Here is a 15,086-nt window from a genome sequence, read left to right as displayed (position 1 = left end):
TAGTACCTCTATAGTACCTTTTTCTTTAGTAATAGTTAGTAAAAGTACCGTCTATAAGTACCATTTTGAATCTATAATAAAACACCCATTTCTCCTGCATTTTTATGACTAGTAATTAATATTAATTAAGAGTGCAGCCCAAAAGGGATCACCTAGGAAGTGTCTGGGATCTTATTTGATCCGATCTGTCACGCCCCCCTTCCATCCCATTCTGCTGTCGTCTTCGTAGATTTCAAATCCAAAAAATTATGGGGGAGGCCAAAAATATCCAAACATAAGTCAAATATAAACAGCTCCCACTCCAGAAACCTTACATATTCCCATGGTGGCTCCCTTGGTTCCCTGTTCCCGATTCCCGATTCCCTTTTCCCTTTTCCCGATTTGAGATTCCCATTTCCCATTCCCATTCCCATTCCCGGTTAGCACATCCATGGCGTTTTTGTTTCAGCAATTCTTTGGCATCTGGCCAGAAATATTATTTCACTTTTATGTTTGTCTGCGCCTTTTCAATAAATATCTAGACATGCCGGTCCGGGTCGTACAGAAGAGATCAGGCGGCCCATAGGATATAGTGTTTGTAGAAAAAAAAAATAAGAAAGAAAAGAAATGCCAATTTTTGACATATCTGAGAAATTGATCGAATGGGTATTGATGGGTGCAAGTCTTTTAATTTTTACGACTCTGTCCGGCATTGTCCAAGTTTAATGACTGATCTTTGATCGATTTTTGGGATGTTGGAATGTAGATCGGGATGCCTGGGTCTCTGGATTTATGGTAATTGGGCCAGGTGTTGTTGTTTTGGCCATTTCGGGGTTTTTATGGCTTTCGGATTCGTCTTTAAAGTCCTCTATAGACCTCTAGAGGTGTGTTTATAATAGAAAGTGATCACTATAATTACTTAATTAATTAACTTAAACTAACTAATTTAAATATAAAATATTAATTTAGGCGAATGCGTATTCTTATCTATTTTTCTATTTTTTTTTTGTTATTAATAAATCGTGCTTCAGAAATTAAAAATAAAAGGGGGGAAAGTGTAAATTATAGAAACGCGTCTACGCGTCATTAAGCAGGGAGAATACCATGATAAATGTATTTATAGGAATTTGGGTGACTAGAACGTCTCTATAATCGCTCTGTGACACTAACCGAGAAAACCAAAAAAAAAAATCGACAAAAAAAAATAAAACAAGAAACAAAGTGTGATAAAAATATACATTTAATATTTGTACATTGTTAGCGGGAAGATATATTGTGTAACGTGTCTCTATCTCTCTCTCTCCATTGAAAATATATATATAAGAGACAAGATCTATATATGTTTATGGATATATATTATATAGTATGAGTGTCTCAGCCATATGTCTCAGGCCCATGAGAGCAACGTCACCGATTTCGGATGGAAAATGGCATCCGTGACACAATCAATCTCCTTTAAGCGGTGCCAGCAATTAGCGATGACAGTTTTTCACAATCAGGTATATCAGGGGGGGACACTGACTGAATTAATAAATTTAAAAAATTCTATTTATTCTATTTGGCTTCAGAGATCCCTTGGGATAGAAACCCATCGATTGCCGATCAATCACCCACGCCCATCCGCCCATCCACCCATCCACCCATCCACCCACCATCATCTACGTCACAGCTCGAACTATCTTCTATCTTTGTATCTTTGAGATACAAGGCCAACAAAGAAAAAAAAAAACAACGCACACCCCAGAGATACTTAAACAATTCTATTTGGCTCACAAAAAGCCAAAACCGCAAAACCAAAAAATTTCAAAAAAAGTGGAACAAATATTTTGGAAATTGGAATCGTATGTATTTCAATGGGACGACGCCTGGGGCGGTGAGAAATGTCTTAATTACTTAATCCATCAAATCATTCAACGCCCCCCACTATACAGAAAATAGAGGAAAAAAATACAGAATAACAATCAACTGATCTATGGGTCTATTTTCATATCGAACTCTATTTAATTTTTTCCTCACATTTGATGCGCAGGCGTAGCTGGAGTGCCTGGATCGGATCGCTGATTTATGGCATCGATTTTTAATTTTTATTGGGCCGTTAATGTCGGAGCAAGTGCGATTTGTTCTCAGTGATTGATTTCCCTCGATCATCTCTCAGAGCGGATAATTTTAGCATAAATAATTCAGACAGATTGGCATTGAAGATCTTTAGATATCTTCTGTATTGTTGAAGTATATTTCCTTGGCTCCATGAAGAGTTTCTATGTCCGGTACTGGTAGTGCCTGGTCATCTGTCTATATATCTTTTAGATCTCAGGGACCGCAGGGATATGATATTATGATTTATGTAGCACTATCTCAGAAAATTTCATCCAAATCGGTCGATTTTTAGAGTAGTTATAGAGGTTTTATTCAACTCTGGCCTTACTGGCACTCAGAAGTATGCTATACATTTTTATTTTCAGATTTTCAATATTGCAAGGATATTTAGAGAGGGGATATCGATTGTATATCGATTCTCCATCATATTGCATCAAAATCTGAGAACGAAATATTTTTTAGATTTTTTACAAAATTTTCTGGGGGATCCCCTTCAGAAATGCATGGAAGGACTATATGGCTCCTTGGGATGGCTATATCTTGGCCGATTTCCATCCGATTGTTAAGCGGAATACCTTAATCGATTTGTTTATCGATTCTCCATCATTTTGCATCAAAATCTGAGAACGAAATATTTTTTAGATTTTTTTCAAAATTTTCTGGGGGATCCCCTTCAGAAATGCATGGAAGGACTATATGGCTCCTTGGGATGGCTATATCTTGGCCGATTTCCATCCGATTGTTAAGCGGAATACCTTAATCGATTTGTAAATCGATTCTCCGTCTTTCTGCATCAAAACCTGAGAACAAAATATTTTTTGGATTTTTATCAACATTTTCTGGGGGATCCCCTTCAGAAATGCATTGAAGGACTATATGGCTCCTTGGGATGGCTATATCTTGGCCGATTTCCATCCGATTGTTAAGCGGAATACCTTAATCGATTTGTTTATCGATTCTCCATCATTTTGCATCAAAATCTGAGAACGAAATATTTTTTTGATTTTTTTCAAAATTTTCTGGGGGATCCCCTTCAGAAATGCATGGAAGGACTATATGGCTCCTTGGGATGGCTATATCTTGGCCGATTTCCATCCGATTGTTAAGCGGAATACCTTAATCGATTTGTTTATCGATTCTCCATCATTTTGCATCAAAATCTGAGAACGAAATATTTTTTAGATTTTTTTCAAAATTTTCTGGGGGATCCCCTTCAGAAATGCATGGAAGGACTATATGGCTCCTTGGGATGGCTATATCTTGGCCGATTTCTATCCGATCCTGGAGCGGAATACCTTAATCGATTTGTATATCGATTCTCCAACATTTTGCATCAAATCTGAGAACAACATATTTTTTAGATTTTTTTCAAAAATTTCTGGGGGATCCCCTTCAGAAATGCATGGAAGGACTATATGGCTCCTTGGGATGGCTATATCTTGGCCGATTTCCATCCGATTGTTAAGCGGAATACCTTAATCGATTTGTATATCGATTCTCCATTATTCTGCATCAAAATCTGAGAACAAAATATTTTTTATATTTCCCCTTTATTCAAGGAGAAAAAAATACAACAAAATGGCTAGGAGATATGAGCATTAGTCTTAAAAGCCCACTGTATTTAATTAATTGTCTCTTGCACCTGCTCTCTTAGTATTTAGACTCTGCTTCTTGCACCTTCTTTCTCCTATTTTCTCAAGATTTTGTTGCAAGATTAAAATAGTGTTTATTTTATGGCGAATAATATAATTTAATCACAATTATATTTTAAGTTTAACTTAAACTAAACAAGGATTAACTAGTTACTGATTTCCTCTTAATAATATTAAAAGAAAATAATAATTATTTAAGCGCTTCTCTTAATTTTTTCATTACTCCCATCGCAGTTTCAAAATCTGTCCCTTTACTGACGTCACAGCTTTCAAAACTGTCGCTTAGGGCCTCTGCCCACTCTCTCTTGCTCAAGTGGCGCAATGGCTTTCCAACCGTCGCTTACTACTCTCACACCTGCTCTTTGTCGCTTTCCCTTGCGCGCCTGGCTTTCCTTGCGCTCTCAACCCGGCAATGCAGCTACAAAAACTGTCGCTTAAGCCGCTGCTCTCCTAGCGCTTTGCGCCGGCTTTCCAGCCTGCCGCTCATTCGTGGCTCTGCCATTGCCTCTCTCGGTTCTGTTTTTTTCTGCAATGGCCGCGTGTGAAAAGTTTTCTTTAAATTTAAATTTAATTAGAGTAAAAGTGAAACATTAACTAGTTTGGTGATAAATATCAATTAGTGTTTGGAAAATTAAATGAAAGTGATTTAGTGAACAATTTAGCAACAGGGCAGTGTTTTTTATTATATTTTTTATATTTTTTTTCTGTTAAATGTTAAAAAACTTTGTTTTTAACTTGTTTTTAATAAAATTTCGACGTTTCAGGCCCGAAATGTGTGTTAAATGGTCGTTTAAAGTGCAATAATTGTGGGTGCTCCCAAAAATCTTTGCCGGCCGCCATTTAAACACGCATGTTCAGGCATTATTACGCATTACTTCATTCCACGCCATTCCACTGCCATGGAAGAACAGTTAGATTTTGGATGAATGGCTTCAACAGTGATGGCAGTCGACTGATAGTGATGCTCATTTTGAATAATTTATAATTCATTCTGCTTATGGATTAATAATGTAAGTAACTTTTATTAATTTATTTTTTATCATATTCTTAAAAATATATTTCTTATTAGTTTTTTAAATAGTGAAATAAAGTGAAATAATTATGGATGCTGATGACGGCCATTATGGAAGATGGCTGATTCTATTTGGAATGGAGGAACAGTTATGTTTTGGATGTAGGAACTAATCAGAGATGAATAGAGATGCTCAGGCGGAATATTTATTTCTTCAATTTATAAATTAATAATGTAAGTACCTAAGTACCTTTTATATATATATTTTTTAATATATTGTTAAAAATATATATCGTTCTCTATTTTCTCATAGAAAAAGGTGAAAAAAAGTGAAATATTTGTGGATGCAGATAACGGACATTACTACGCAGTAGACATCATGGAATTTGCAATGGAGGAACAGTTATATTTTGGAATAATGAAACAAAAGCAAATGGAAATGGAAATGGAAATGGATATGGAGAAATGGACTTGGAATATTCATAAATTTTTAATGCACTAATAATTATGGAATAATATGGTGAGTGCTTTCAAATTATTTATTTATTTCATTGCTTTTTTGCCTTAAAATTTTTTAAACAAAAAAAATTCGATTTAATTTTGATTTAAAACTAAAAACTTAAAATTTAAAACTAAAACTACAATCTGCTTAAACAATTTAAATCATTAATTCTTGCCATCCATAAACAAAATATTAACGTAAATAAATTAGATATTGCTTTTCATTAAATACAAATATAAATTATTTAAAATTTGATATTAAAAAAGACCTGCTTAAATTATATATATATTTTTATATCAATAATTATTATTACCATATATTATTATCACCTCATATTATCTTTCCCCAATTTCTTGTTACCCTTTTTTTTTTTTTCTATTTTCTACCATCCACTACTTGTGGATGCTGTGAGATTAGTGTGGGCCACTCTATTTTTTGGGAGAGTTATTCCGTTAGGAGCCAATGAATAAAGGAAAGTCTCCCCCTGGTGGTACAATTGAGGGGAGGGTGGGAGATAGGTTCAATGTGAGAGCGAAGTAAAGAGAAATGGAAACTACATACTTGATAATTGGTACTCTTTTGGGAGGATCACAGTGGGGGAAATTATTCGATTTTTATGATGGGGGTTTTATTAATTGAATGGGTTTGGGACTTTTTGGGACTTGGGGAATTTCTTATTCTGTTGGTTATTTATTTTAGTTTTATATTAAAATTTATGAAATATTAATAATATAAGCTTAAAGCTTAAAATATTAATAATAACAGAGTTTTTATTCTTTGTCATGAGAAATTAAAAAAAAGAAGGTATTCCTATTCCAAAATATTTTATGGAATTAAAAGGATCACCATCCCATTAACTATTTCCCAAATAGTAACATTTTCTTCCCACAATTTGCAGTATTTCCTAGTACCGACCTGAAAGAAGAGGCAAAAGCAGACCCATTGGTAGTATTTGTAGTGCTTCTTATCGGCCGGATCGCCGTCGGAGTTGCCGATGCCCGGATAGGGCACCGAGACGCCCTGCTTCTTGAGGAAGAGGCTCTTGAGGGTGTAGGTGGACTGGATCCAGCAGTAGGTGTTGAGCACATCCTCCGGTATATCCTTGGTGTGAACGCAATCAATGGGATTGCCCACGTACTGTCGGGTGGTTATAATTAGCGAGAATGACATCAGAATCATCACAGTTATTGAGTAGTGCAGGCGGAATACTATCGAATCGGTTTTAACGTGACTAACCTTTACGAGGTTTTTCAGGCCACGAAATATATCTAACATGGTTTCTCGTCAGCGAGCTGGCAAGATCAGATCGGCGATCGCTACTTTCTACTTATCTTTTCTTTTCTTTTTATATAAATCTCTCTTTTTGAATCCTTCTTTTTTCTCGCTTTTCTTGTGTTTTTGTTCCTTTGTTATCGATAGTATCAGAGTATCGATATGTGACTGTAGATCGATTGTCCGATTTCGTGACTTTCCTGCTTTCTTTTGCGCGGCAGGCCCATCATCGGCTCATTGGCTATTCGGGACTCGAATTCGAATTCGAATTTCAAATCAAATTCAAATTCAAATTCAAAACCAAAGTCCAAATCGAAAACGATATCGATATCGATGTCGAACCGGAACCGGAAGCGAGGCTGCTGGTTCCGGTGGTGCGGTTGGCGCGGATGGCTCAAGTGGTGCGTGATATTGTGGTTCTGATTCAGATTACAGCAGTGGCTCTCCAATTCGAAGGGTTGCGACGTGTTTTTTACGGAAATTCGTCTGGCATTCACAGAGCTGAGCATTTTTGGGTCCTGTTTCTCCGTTTCTCACCGAATCCTCCAAATCCTTAAACACTTACATTGGCACTTTGGTATTTTGTTGGATATTTTTTATATTATTTTAGTGTTTTTTGTTAACTGCTTGTCATTGTTTATGGAAATGGGTTTATTTTTTAGTTAAAAAAGAGATTTGGCATAATTTTCTATATTTTCACAAAGTTAACAACCCCTTTTTATAAAATTATTCCCTTTTTTTATAATTATTTGAGTAATTAGGTTTATTTTTGGCTCAATTTCAGATTTATTTTTGGAGAATTGCTAGCAAAAAAATGATTTTATTTTTATGTTTAAAAAAATCTAACAAAAAAAGAAGAAAAAAAACTAATCTCGATGGGAAGAATATTTATTTTTTACGCTCGGCAGCATTGAAAATTGCGCAAAGAAACAAAACAAATAAAAAACGCTTCGGGCATATAAATAAAATGTGGCATCAAATGGATGCCCCCCCTACCCTACCCTCTAATTCTTGGCATATGTTAATAAACTTATGCTGACTGACGTAGAGGGGGTGCGGGGAGGTATTGAAACTGTTAAAAAAAAAAAAATATATATATATATATAGAATAGAAAAAAAATAAGAAGTTTCCAAATGAACTGTAAATTTTAAAATTGCAATGTTTATAAACAAACTTTCCCGCCGAGTTGCCGATAATAAAATGAAAACAACAACAACAGCAAGAGTGGGGGGGGGGGGGGGGGAAGGGGGGCTAAGAAATAGTCCAAAAAAATAATCTGAAAAAATTGCGTATACGCACACGTGGCCTGGCCCGAAAGGCAAAGTCAAAGGCGAAGGCTGACCAGAAGAGATGTTAGGGAGTATAGGTGCCCTATACTCCAGATATACAACCTGAACACTGGCCTGCTGGCCTGCTGGCCACTATGGCCACTATAGAGATCGGGCCAAGGCGAGAATCGTTAATCTATTTCGTAATCCAGCAGCGTCCAGTCCGGATCAGGTCCCCCAGATTTGTTTATAAAACACACAACAGAGCAACAGAGCACCAGCGGCTTCCTGCCCCAGCCTGCACTTGACATTTCAACGAAAATATTTCGTTTCTTGTTGCTCGGATTGTGAAATATGCCAGGCATGCTCTAAAGATAATAGCCTTGCCATGTCAGGTCCGATCCATGGGGCCGCAACTACTGGAGAGGCGGTATGGTAAGGTAGGGTAGGTGCGATGATGCATTCTGGGGAAAATCCAGAAAGAAACAAACGCGTGCCTCTATAATTATGTTCTTAAATTGTTTTCTTTTCTATTTCAACGGCATTCCAAGAACGAGAGCAGTGACTAATTGGGATTTTCCTTTGAAAATAGAGACAAAAATATCAGAATCATATAGAACAAAAATCTGCACATCTCGTAAAAATGGAAAACAAGAGTCGATGTCGATGGGCTCGATTTGAGATCACTTTCGAATGCATCCAGAGCGAATGCTAACAAAAACATATTTTCCTTGCCGATCAAAAGCGGACTGGACCGGACCGGACCGTACCGAGTGCACTTTGAAGTCTGAAATGAAAAATCAATTTAATTTTCCCCCCCGATTGTATCTATGGATCGGATCTATGGAGAATCCCTTTCATATTTCATAATTTTTCTTTTTTCATTTTTTTTTTTGTTGGAAAACACATTCATGGCAGCTGTGTATGGATTATGAATCGAAGATCCCTGGCTTACCTATTCTGATTCAGTTGTGATGAGCATATTTTTAGCCCACCGCCTAATCAGCCTCTGTATATTTATATTAGAATGTTTCGCAAACCCAACTAAAATAAACAAGGCGCCACAAATGGAATATTTCATTCACCTTTCTCCCATTTTCCATCTCCCATTCATTTTAAAGTAAAGCCCAGTAGTAGTAGTCTCCAGAACTTAATATTTCATTTTTCAACAATGTGCGAAACGATATGAAACAATAATGAGTTTCAAAAAATACATATATCTTTATATTATCAGAGATCGGAGTCTATATGGTTTCTAGGTCTATATCTTTTTGGTTTTTTGGGTTTTTTTGGTTTTCGGGGGCAACACATGGCCCCGCAAAATTCGCAGTCGGTTTATTTACTTTGTAAAAGTTAATTATGATGAAGCGGTGGCCCGCCTCGCACACACACACAACACACAATACTATATACAGTCCCAGAGATGACTACCCCCCCCTTCACAATACTATATCGTATATATAGTAGACGTGCGTGTCTATATAAAAATATAAATTCTGCGGGCATGTGGCTTCCTACAACACCCATACACTATATAGTATATGTTATGATCCCGATCCCACAAATGCAGTCAATGATCTCTCGTGGGTGTTTTTATTTTGTGAAAATATAGAAATTATTTAAGCCATAATATTTTCTGCACTTTTATTCTCCCTTACACTCCTTACACTTGGAGAGTTATCGGATTAATCGGTTATCGGTTAGAATCGCGCTTTTAAAGCGCGTGTCACGTGTCCGACATGGTCGAGCACTTTTTTGTTTTTTAATTTAATTTGTATTTTATTATTATTATTATTTTTTTTTTTTTGTGTACTCCACCACCAGAAAACTTCACATTTTTTTTATTTTTTAAGAGATCGCACTCAGCACATTAAAAAAAAATATAAATTAGTTCTCGATTTAAAAAAAAAAAAAACGAAACAATTTTTGAAAAGAAAGTTTGATTTTTTGAGGGAAAATTGGATAATTGGTGATAATTTTCCCGCTTTCTATAGATGTGTTTTGTGTAGAATCGATTGTAGAATTGGAGATCGGGGCGGAGAGTTCGAGGACTTTGAGCAAAAAAAAAGAGCAGGAGCAGGATGAGACGCGCGCGTTCACTTTGCCAACGCAACAGACACTGGCGGCCACTGGTTATTGGCCAAGAAAACAGTTCTGGCCGCCACTTCTGGCACAGCTGACTGTCGCGGAGAGAGCGATGCTGCCAGAGATAGAGAGAGAGAGCCAGCCGGCTGGCAGAGCAGATCTCGGATGTCTAGTCGCCAAGCACGCACACTTCCGGTGGGCGGTGGAGAGAGAGGGTCCACACAGAGAGAGAGTCATAGAGAGAGAGGGTCAGAACTGGCTATACCGTTGCACTTGCCGGCCGTAAACAATGGAGCTGGAGCGGCCTATTGGTAGTTGCAACAATCTGTGGCCAGCAGCCAGCAGCCAGGCCCGAAACCAAAAACAAAAGACCCCCAACCCCTGGTGCCCCGGCCCAACTCCCCCCAACTGCCACTCCCAATCCACTGGCACTCCAGCCCTTTGTTCGTGGAACCAAAAATAGATGCCAGTTCTTGAATTTGTTTGAAAAGGAAGTGCAAATAAATATTAAAATTAGTTTTTAAGTTAAAAAGAAAGGGGTTTTCAACTTAATTCCTAAAGATTTTTGAGATATTTGAGTTAAAAAGGAATATTTTTAAGCAAAATACTGGGCATTATTTTATTTTGTATTTTAAAAAAAGTTTAGAAAAATATTTAAGATCATTTCTGATCTGAAAAGAATCTGAAAATTATCAGTAAAGACTAAAAAATATACAAATAAATTCAATATTTTAAATTTAAAAATACTTATTGGAAATATTAAAGAAATATAACTAGAATTCACTAAACTGGCTTCACAATTAGTACTTTTTTCGTACCAATTTGCTAGTTTTCAACGATTTCTAAACTTTGAAAACTTGAATATTTTTGAAAACAAATATTTCGAAAAAAAAAAGAATAGAGTATGTGGCTTTTTCGAGGCACTGTACTTAATTATTATTTGCATATTTGTATTTATTTAACGGACTAGGACTAGGGACTAGGAAGGATAACGCGGAAAAGGACAGCCGGCAAGCCGACCAGGACCCGATGTTCGATGATTTGAAGCGACAGGACAACAGCTGAAAGCTGTGAGAAGGACTCGGAGTTGTAAGGATTCTGCAGGAAGGGCACTCGAAAAAAATGAGGCTTTCTTAAAAATGCAAAAAAAAAAGACTAATTCCAGAAGAATGTTTGTCCAAAAAGACAAGGACTATAGTTTTTGAGGAAATAATGGTTTAAATATTAAATTTAATATTTAAACTCTTAAATATTTCTTGAAAATCTTTCTTATAAATGGCGAGGAGTGGCTTTTCGTAGAGCATTGTTGTGATTTCCGCTCATTATTGCAGCAATCACAGAGACTGTTGGAAGGAGGGAAGGAGGAGGCAGTCTTTGTCCTGTGGCAGGACACAGGACATGTGACATGTGAGTCGGGGATTTATGCGTATTTTGATTCTTGCGCCTAGACGTCATGCGGGGCATATCAATTGGAGTTTTATGAGGACTAAGGGGCACTAAGGGGGCACAGCTGGGAGGCTGGCAGGACTGGCAGAGCTGGAGTGGCAAATAAAAACTGTCTGACATATCCGCTGGTCGATTTGATTAAGTTGTCCCAGCGCGAGTATATCTTTATAACTCTATATGTATCTCCATCCTACAGATACAGATACAAATACAGATGCAGATGTAGATGTATCTCAGATGTGTTACTCAGACAGCTGCCGCAGACGCCACGAAATTGGAGAGAAGTCCTCCAGCCGGCCATCAAAATTCAATTGGTTTGGGGGAACTACGTGAGACGCCTATCATACTCCACCCCCACCGAAAACATGTCCTTTTTCCTTTTAAATATATATATATTTTGTATAAAAATATATCCATCTTGAGACAATGGCGGATCCCTCTGCATAATTCGGCCATTAGGGAATGTTTCTTGGCCATCCGACAGCAGACAAAGTGACAAAAAATAAAATGAAACTGAAAGACAATGTCCGGAAAGGCCTTGCCTCATTAATGCACAAAAAACATTACCATCGCCCGGATGTGAAATGCATATACGGTTTCTGGCCTGGTATTGGTTTCTGGGCCCAGCGCCAAATGTTGCATTAAAAGGGTTTCCCGCTCCTCCTCCGTTAATTATTCTCTTAGCGAAAGGTGGGATTTATTTTTTGAAGCCAATTAGGGTTTCAATTTTATAGAAATTGTCAGGAAATCAACTTAAACTCTACAATAATTTATAGAAACAAGGAGTAGTTTTCCATAATTCCATATTCCATCAGCAGAAAAAACAATGAAATCTCTAGACAATCGTTAATTATATATAGTATAGTATAGTATTTTGGGATTTAATGACTTTACAAGGCGGGGGCTGGGCCGGGCCGGGGCGGCATACAAAGGAATACTACAAGTCCCATAAAACTTGCGGCTATTGGGCAGCTAAAGAACTGAGATGTGGGGAAGCATATAGTCGTATAACCTAGTAGACATGGATCTACTATATATCCCCCAACCCAGTCCAACTTTCATGTAGTTTCTCATTTCCCGACAGACCCAGACCACCCCCTCTTCTATAATAATAATTTTTGTTTTTGGAGATCTTCTCGTTATAATTTTTATGATCCAGAATGGGAAAAGAGGAGAAGGAGGAGAACCGCACACGCGGATTTTATGATAGGATGTCAAATGGTTGCGTCAGTTCTGGTTGTGATCGGAAAGAAATATGATTTGTAAGATTGGATATCAAGAAAGTGTTTTAACGAGCAGGTTTAGTACACTTTTTTTGGGCATTCCCCAGGGGTGGTGGCAGGTGTGAGGCGTCGGGGCAACAAACAAAAAAGAGACCTCATAAATTATAATTTTTTCAGCACCCGACTGCTCAGCGGGTCGTCGGCGTAAATAAATAAAATTAATGGAAATATCAAGCACACTGCGCATAAAATTGATAAAAGAGATGTTCTTGGGAGGGAGAAATCGGAAAATCCGGGAAGAAAATCCGGGAAAATCTAAAGAAAATCTAGGGAAAAACTGACTCCAGTCCACGCCCATTCGTTTTGGGTTTAAACGGGGTCAAGCGATTGCATTCAAATATAGTATTTTTTTTTTTTTTTTTTTTTTTTTTCATTTTAAACAAAAATAGCACAGACAAGAACAGAGCCAGAGAACTTCTGGAGAATCGGAGAAAGCGATTCTCCAAAAATAGTTCTCGCTTCGTTTTCCGGTTGCTGCAACTTCTTGCCACCAATGTAGGAGAGGAGGAGTCTAGGAGGAGGTGGAGATGCTGCAGCGTCTGTGCCGCATTAATGCATCATGGCCAGTATTTTCATCGGGCCATCACCATCTCGATTTTATGATGGCCAACAAAAGAGACAACGCCTCGGAAAGTGCGAAAGGTCATTGTTGTTGCCGCTGATGAAGGTGGCATGGTGGCATGGTGGCATGGTGGTTGTCTGTTCTGATGGTCGGTGGCAACAACAGGCGGGATATATTCCCCAAAGGGCTAGTAGACTAGACGACTAGTTTTGCCAAAAAAATCACACTTCTAACACTTAAAGGCTTAAATCTATCAAATAATTGTTCTTAATTTCAAGTATTTTTGCTATTATAAAGTCTAAAAAGTAGGATTTATGAGTTTATTTTCAAATATTTTATATTTAAAAGCTTAATCTTAAAAATTATCTCCTTAAACAATAAATATAAATATAAATATTTGATGTTTTTAAACAAAAAACTTAAACTACAATCCATAAACCCAAAAGAAACCGTATTATATATCCCATTTAATTCCTTCCTCTTAAAAGCTTTCTCCATAAACTTTCCCCAAAGCTTGTGCTTTTTGCAACATTTTCCCTTCAAATGCCTAGAGAGTTTTCCATCCAAAAGAAAGCTTTTCCCTCAGCTTTCAGTCAGTTGCAATGCCACAAAGAGAAAGCTTTTCAGCTTTTCAACTTTCCAACTTTCGCCGCTAGGTTAAAAATAGTTTTTTGTTTCTAAGCTAATCACTTACCTGAAAAAATAGTGTAAACGCTACCCATTGATAATATTTTGTGTGCTTTATTGTTAGAGGGCCGCGGCCCTGTGAATTATGAACTCCGGGAAAAGGCACCTCGGAACCTTGCTTCTTCATAAACGCATCGACCACTGTATACGTTGAGTGTATCCAACAATATGTGTTGAGAACATCTTCGGGAATGTCTCTGTAATGGATCATAAGAGTTTAATTTAAATAGATTAATTCTAAAATTAATCGATAAATATCGATAACTAACCTTGTGTGTACACAGTCTATGGGATTTCCTACGTACTGCCGCGTCGTCACAGCAATCGAGAATGTGATCAGTAATATAACCGTTGCGTTGGTGTGCAGGCGAAAAACAGGTGAATCGATTTTGACATGAGACACCTGTTTATCCGTTTATCGATTGTTTTTTCGTTTATTTCGATTAATATTTTTATTTTATTTTTTTTTAGGAGTTTTTTTTTTGTGTGTTGTTGTGAGAGATTGTCAAAAGTGTTATCGATTGGTTCGATTCGAGTTGTGTGGAACGAAGAGAAAGAACATTATTATTAAAGGTCATGGCAGAGGTTTCAATTTCAATATTTTCGAAAATCATAAATTTTTAATTCAAAATTGAAACGAAAATCGAATGATGAGAGAAATCTCTTGAACGCAAAACGTTAGCTATGTCTGTTCTGGATGGAATCGAGAGATCTTGAGTTGTCTCTCGGGTGCTTTATATCTTTGTATTGGGGATTATATATATAGATATCTGGTTATGTACATTCATATAACGTATATATGTATATATAAGGCTAGTTGGAGCGAGATGACTCGTTTTCAAACAATTTCTGTTCCGTTATTTTTTTCGCAAAAAGGGTCCTTACAATTATCTAACTGGCTTACAAATTAAACAGAGGTCTCTCCATTTTCAAGCTGAATTTTTAATATTTTATTGTTTTATTTAACTAATATTTGTGTATTCAACTTGCAAATGGATTGGAAACAAATACAATTCTTTTTGGAGAGTTCTCGAATTCTTTTCAGTATTTTTTTGGTATTTTTTTTTTTAATTCAATTATTCTAGGCAGTTAAGTATAGTAAGGTGTCACAGCAATTGTTTAGACTTCCTCAGCTTAATTCCTTTCAAAAAAAAAATTATCAAAACAAAATAAATAATAAAACTATGTTTTATGTGTATGAGAAAGAGATAGAAGATAGATAGAGAGAGATAGATAGATA

The 15,086-nt window shown here is 36.8% G+C and overlaps 1 protein-coding gene and 1 long non-coding RNA gene across 5 annotated transcripts in view; one reads left to right on the top strand and one right to left on the bottom strand.

The window, feature by feature from the left end:
• The window catches only part of LOC6498777 (innexin shaking-B), a 78,976-nt gene that overhangs the window by 16,236 nt on the left and 47,654 nt on the right, over nucleotides 1–15,086 (bottom strand). The window contains exons 3-4 of one of the 4 annotated variants that reach the window (XM_032452224.2): nucleotides 14,116–14,249; nucleotides 13,854–14,043 (exon numbers count right to left, since the gene is read on the bottom strand). In XM_032452224.2, coding sequence (XP_032308115.1) covers nucleotides 13,854–14,043; nucleotides 14,116–14,249 — 324 coding nt within the window. Of the gene's footprint in view, nucleotides 1–6,157; nucleotides 7,138–9,441; nucleotides 9,602–13,853; nucleotides 14,044–14,115; nucleotides 14,250–15,086 lie in introns of those variants that run through there. The other 3 variants (XM_044717440.1, XM_044717439.1, XM_001967197.4) reach the window with 3 other exon arrangements.
• Nucleotides 4,175–15,086, top strand: part of LOC26514978 — a 43,235-nt gene continuing 32,323 nt past the window's right edge. The window contains exons 1-3 of the long non-coding RNA XR_004310262.2: nucleotides 4,175–4,738; nucleotides 4,798–4,974; nucleotides 5,054–5,260. This is a non-coding gene — a long non-coding RNA (uncharacterized LOC26514978). The remainder of the gene's footprint in view (nucleotides 4,739–4,797; nucleotides 4,975–5,053; nucleotides 5,261–15,086) is intronic.

The sequence above is a fragment of the Drosophila ananassae genome, chromosome XR (assembly GCF_017639315.1).
Source record: "Drosophila ananassae strain 14024-0371.13 chromosome XR, ASM1763931v2, whole genome shotgun sequence".
In the NCBI taxonomy this organism is placed as follows: Eukaryota; Metazoa; Arthropoda; class Insecta; order Diptera; family Drosophilidae; genus Drosophila; species Drosophila ananassae.
The sequence above is the reverse complement of the archived record's forward strand: the minus strand, read 5'-3'. Positions and strand labels throughout refer to the sequence as shown.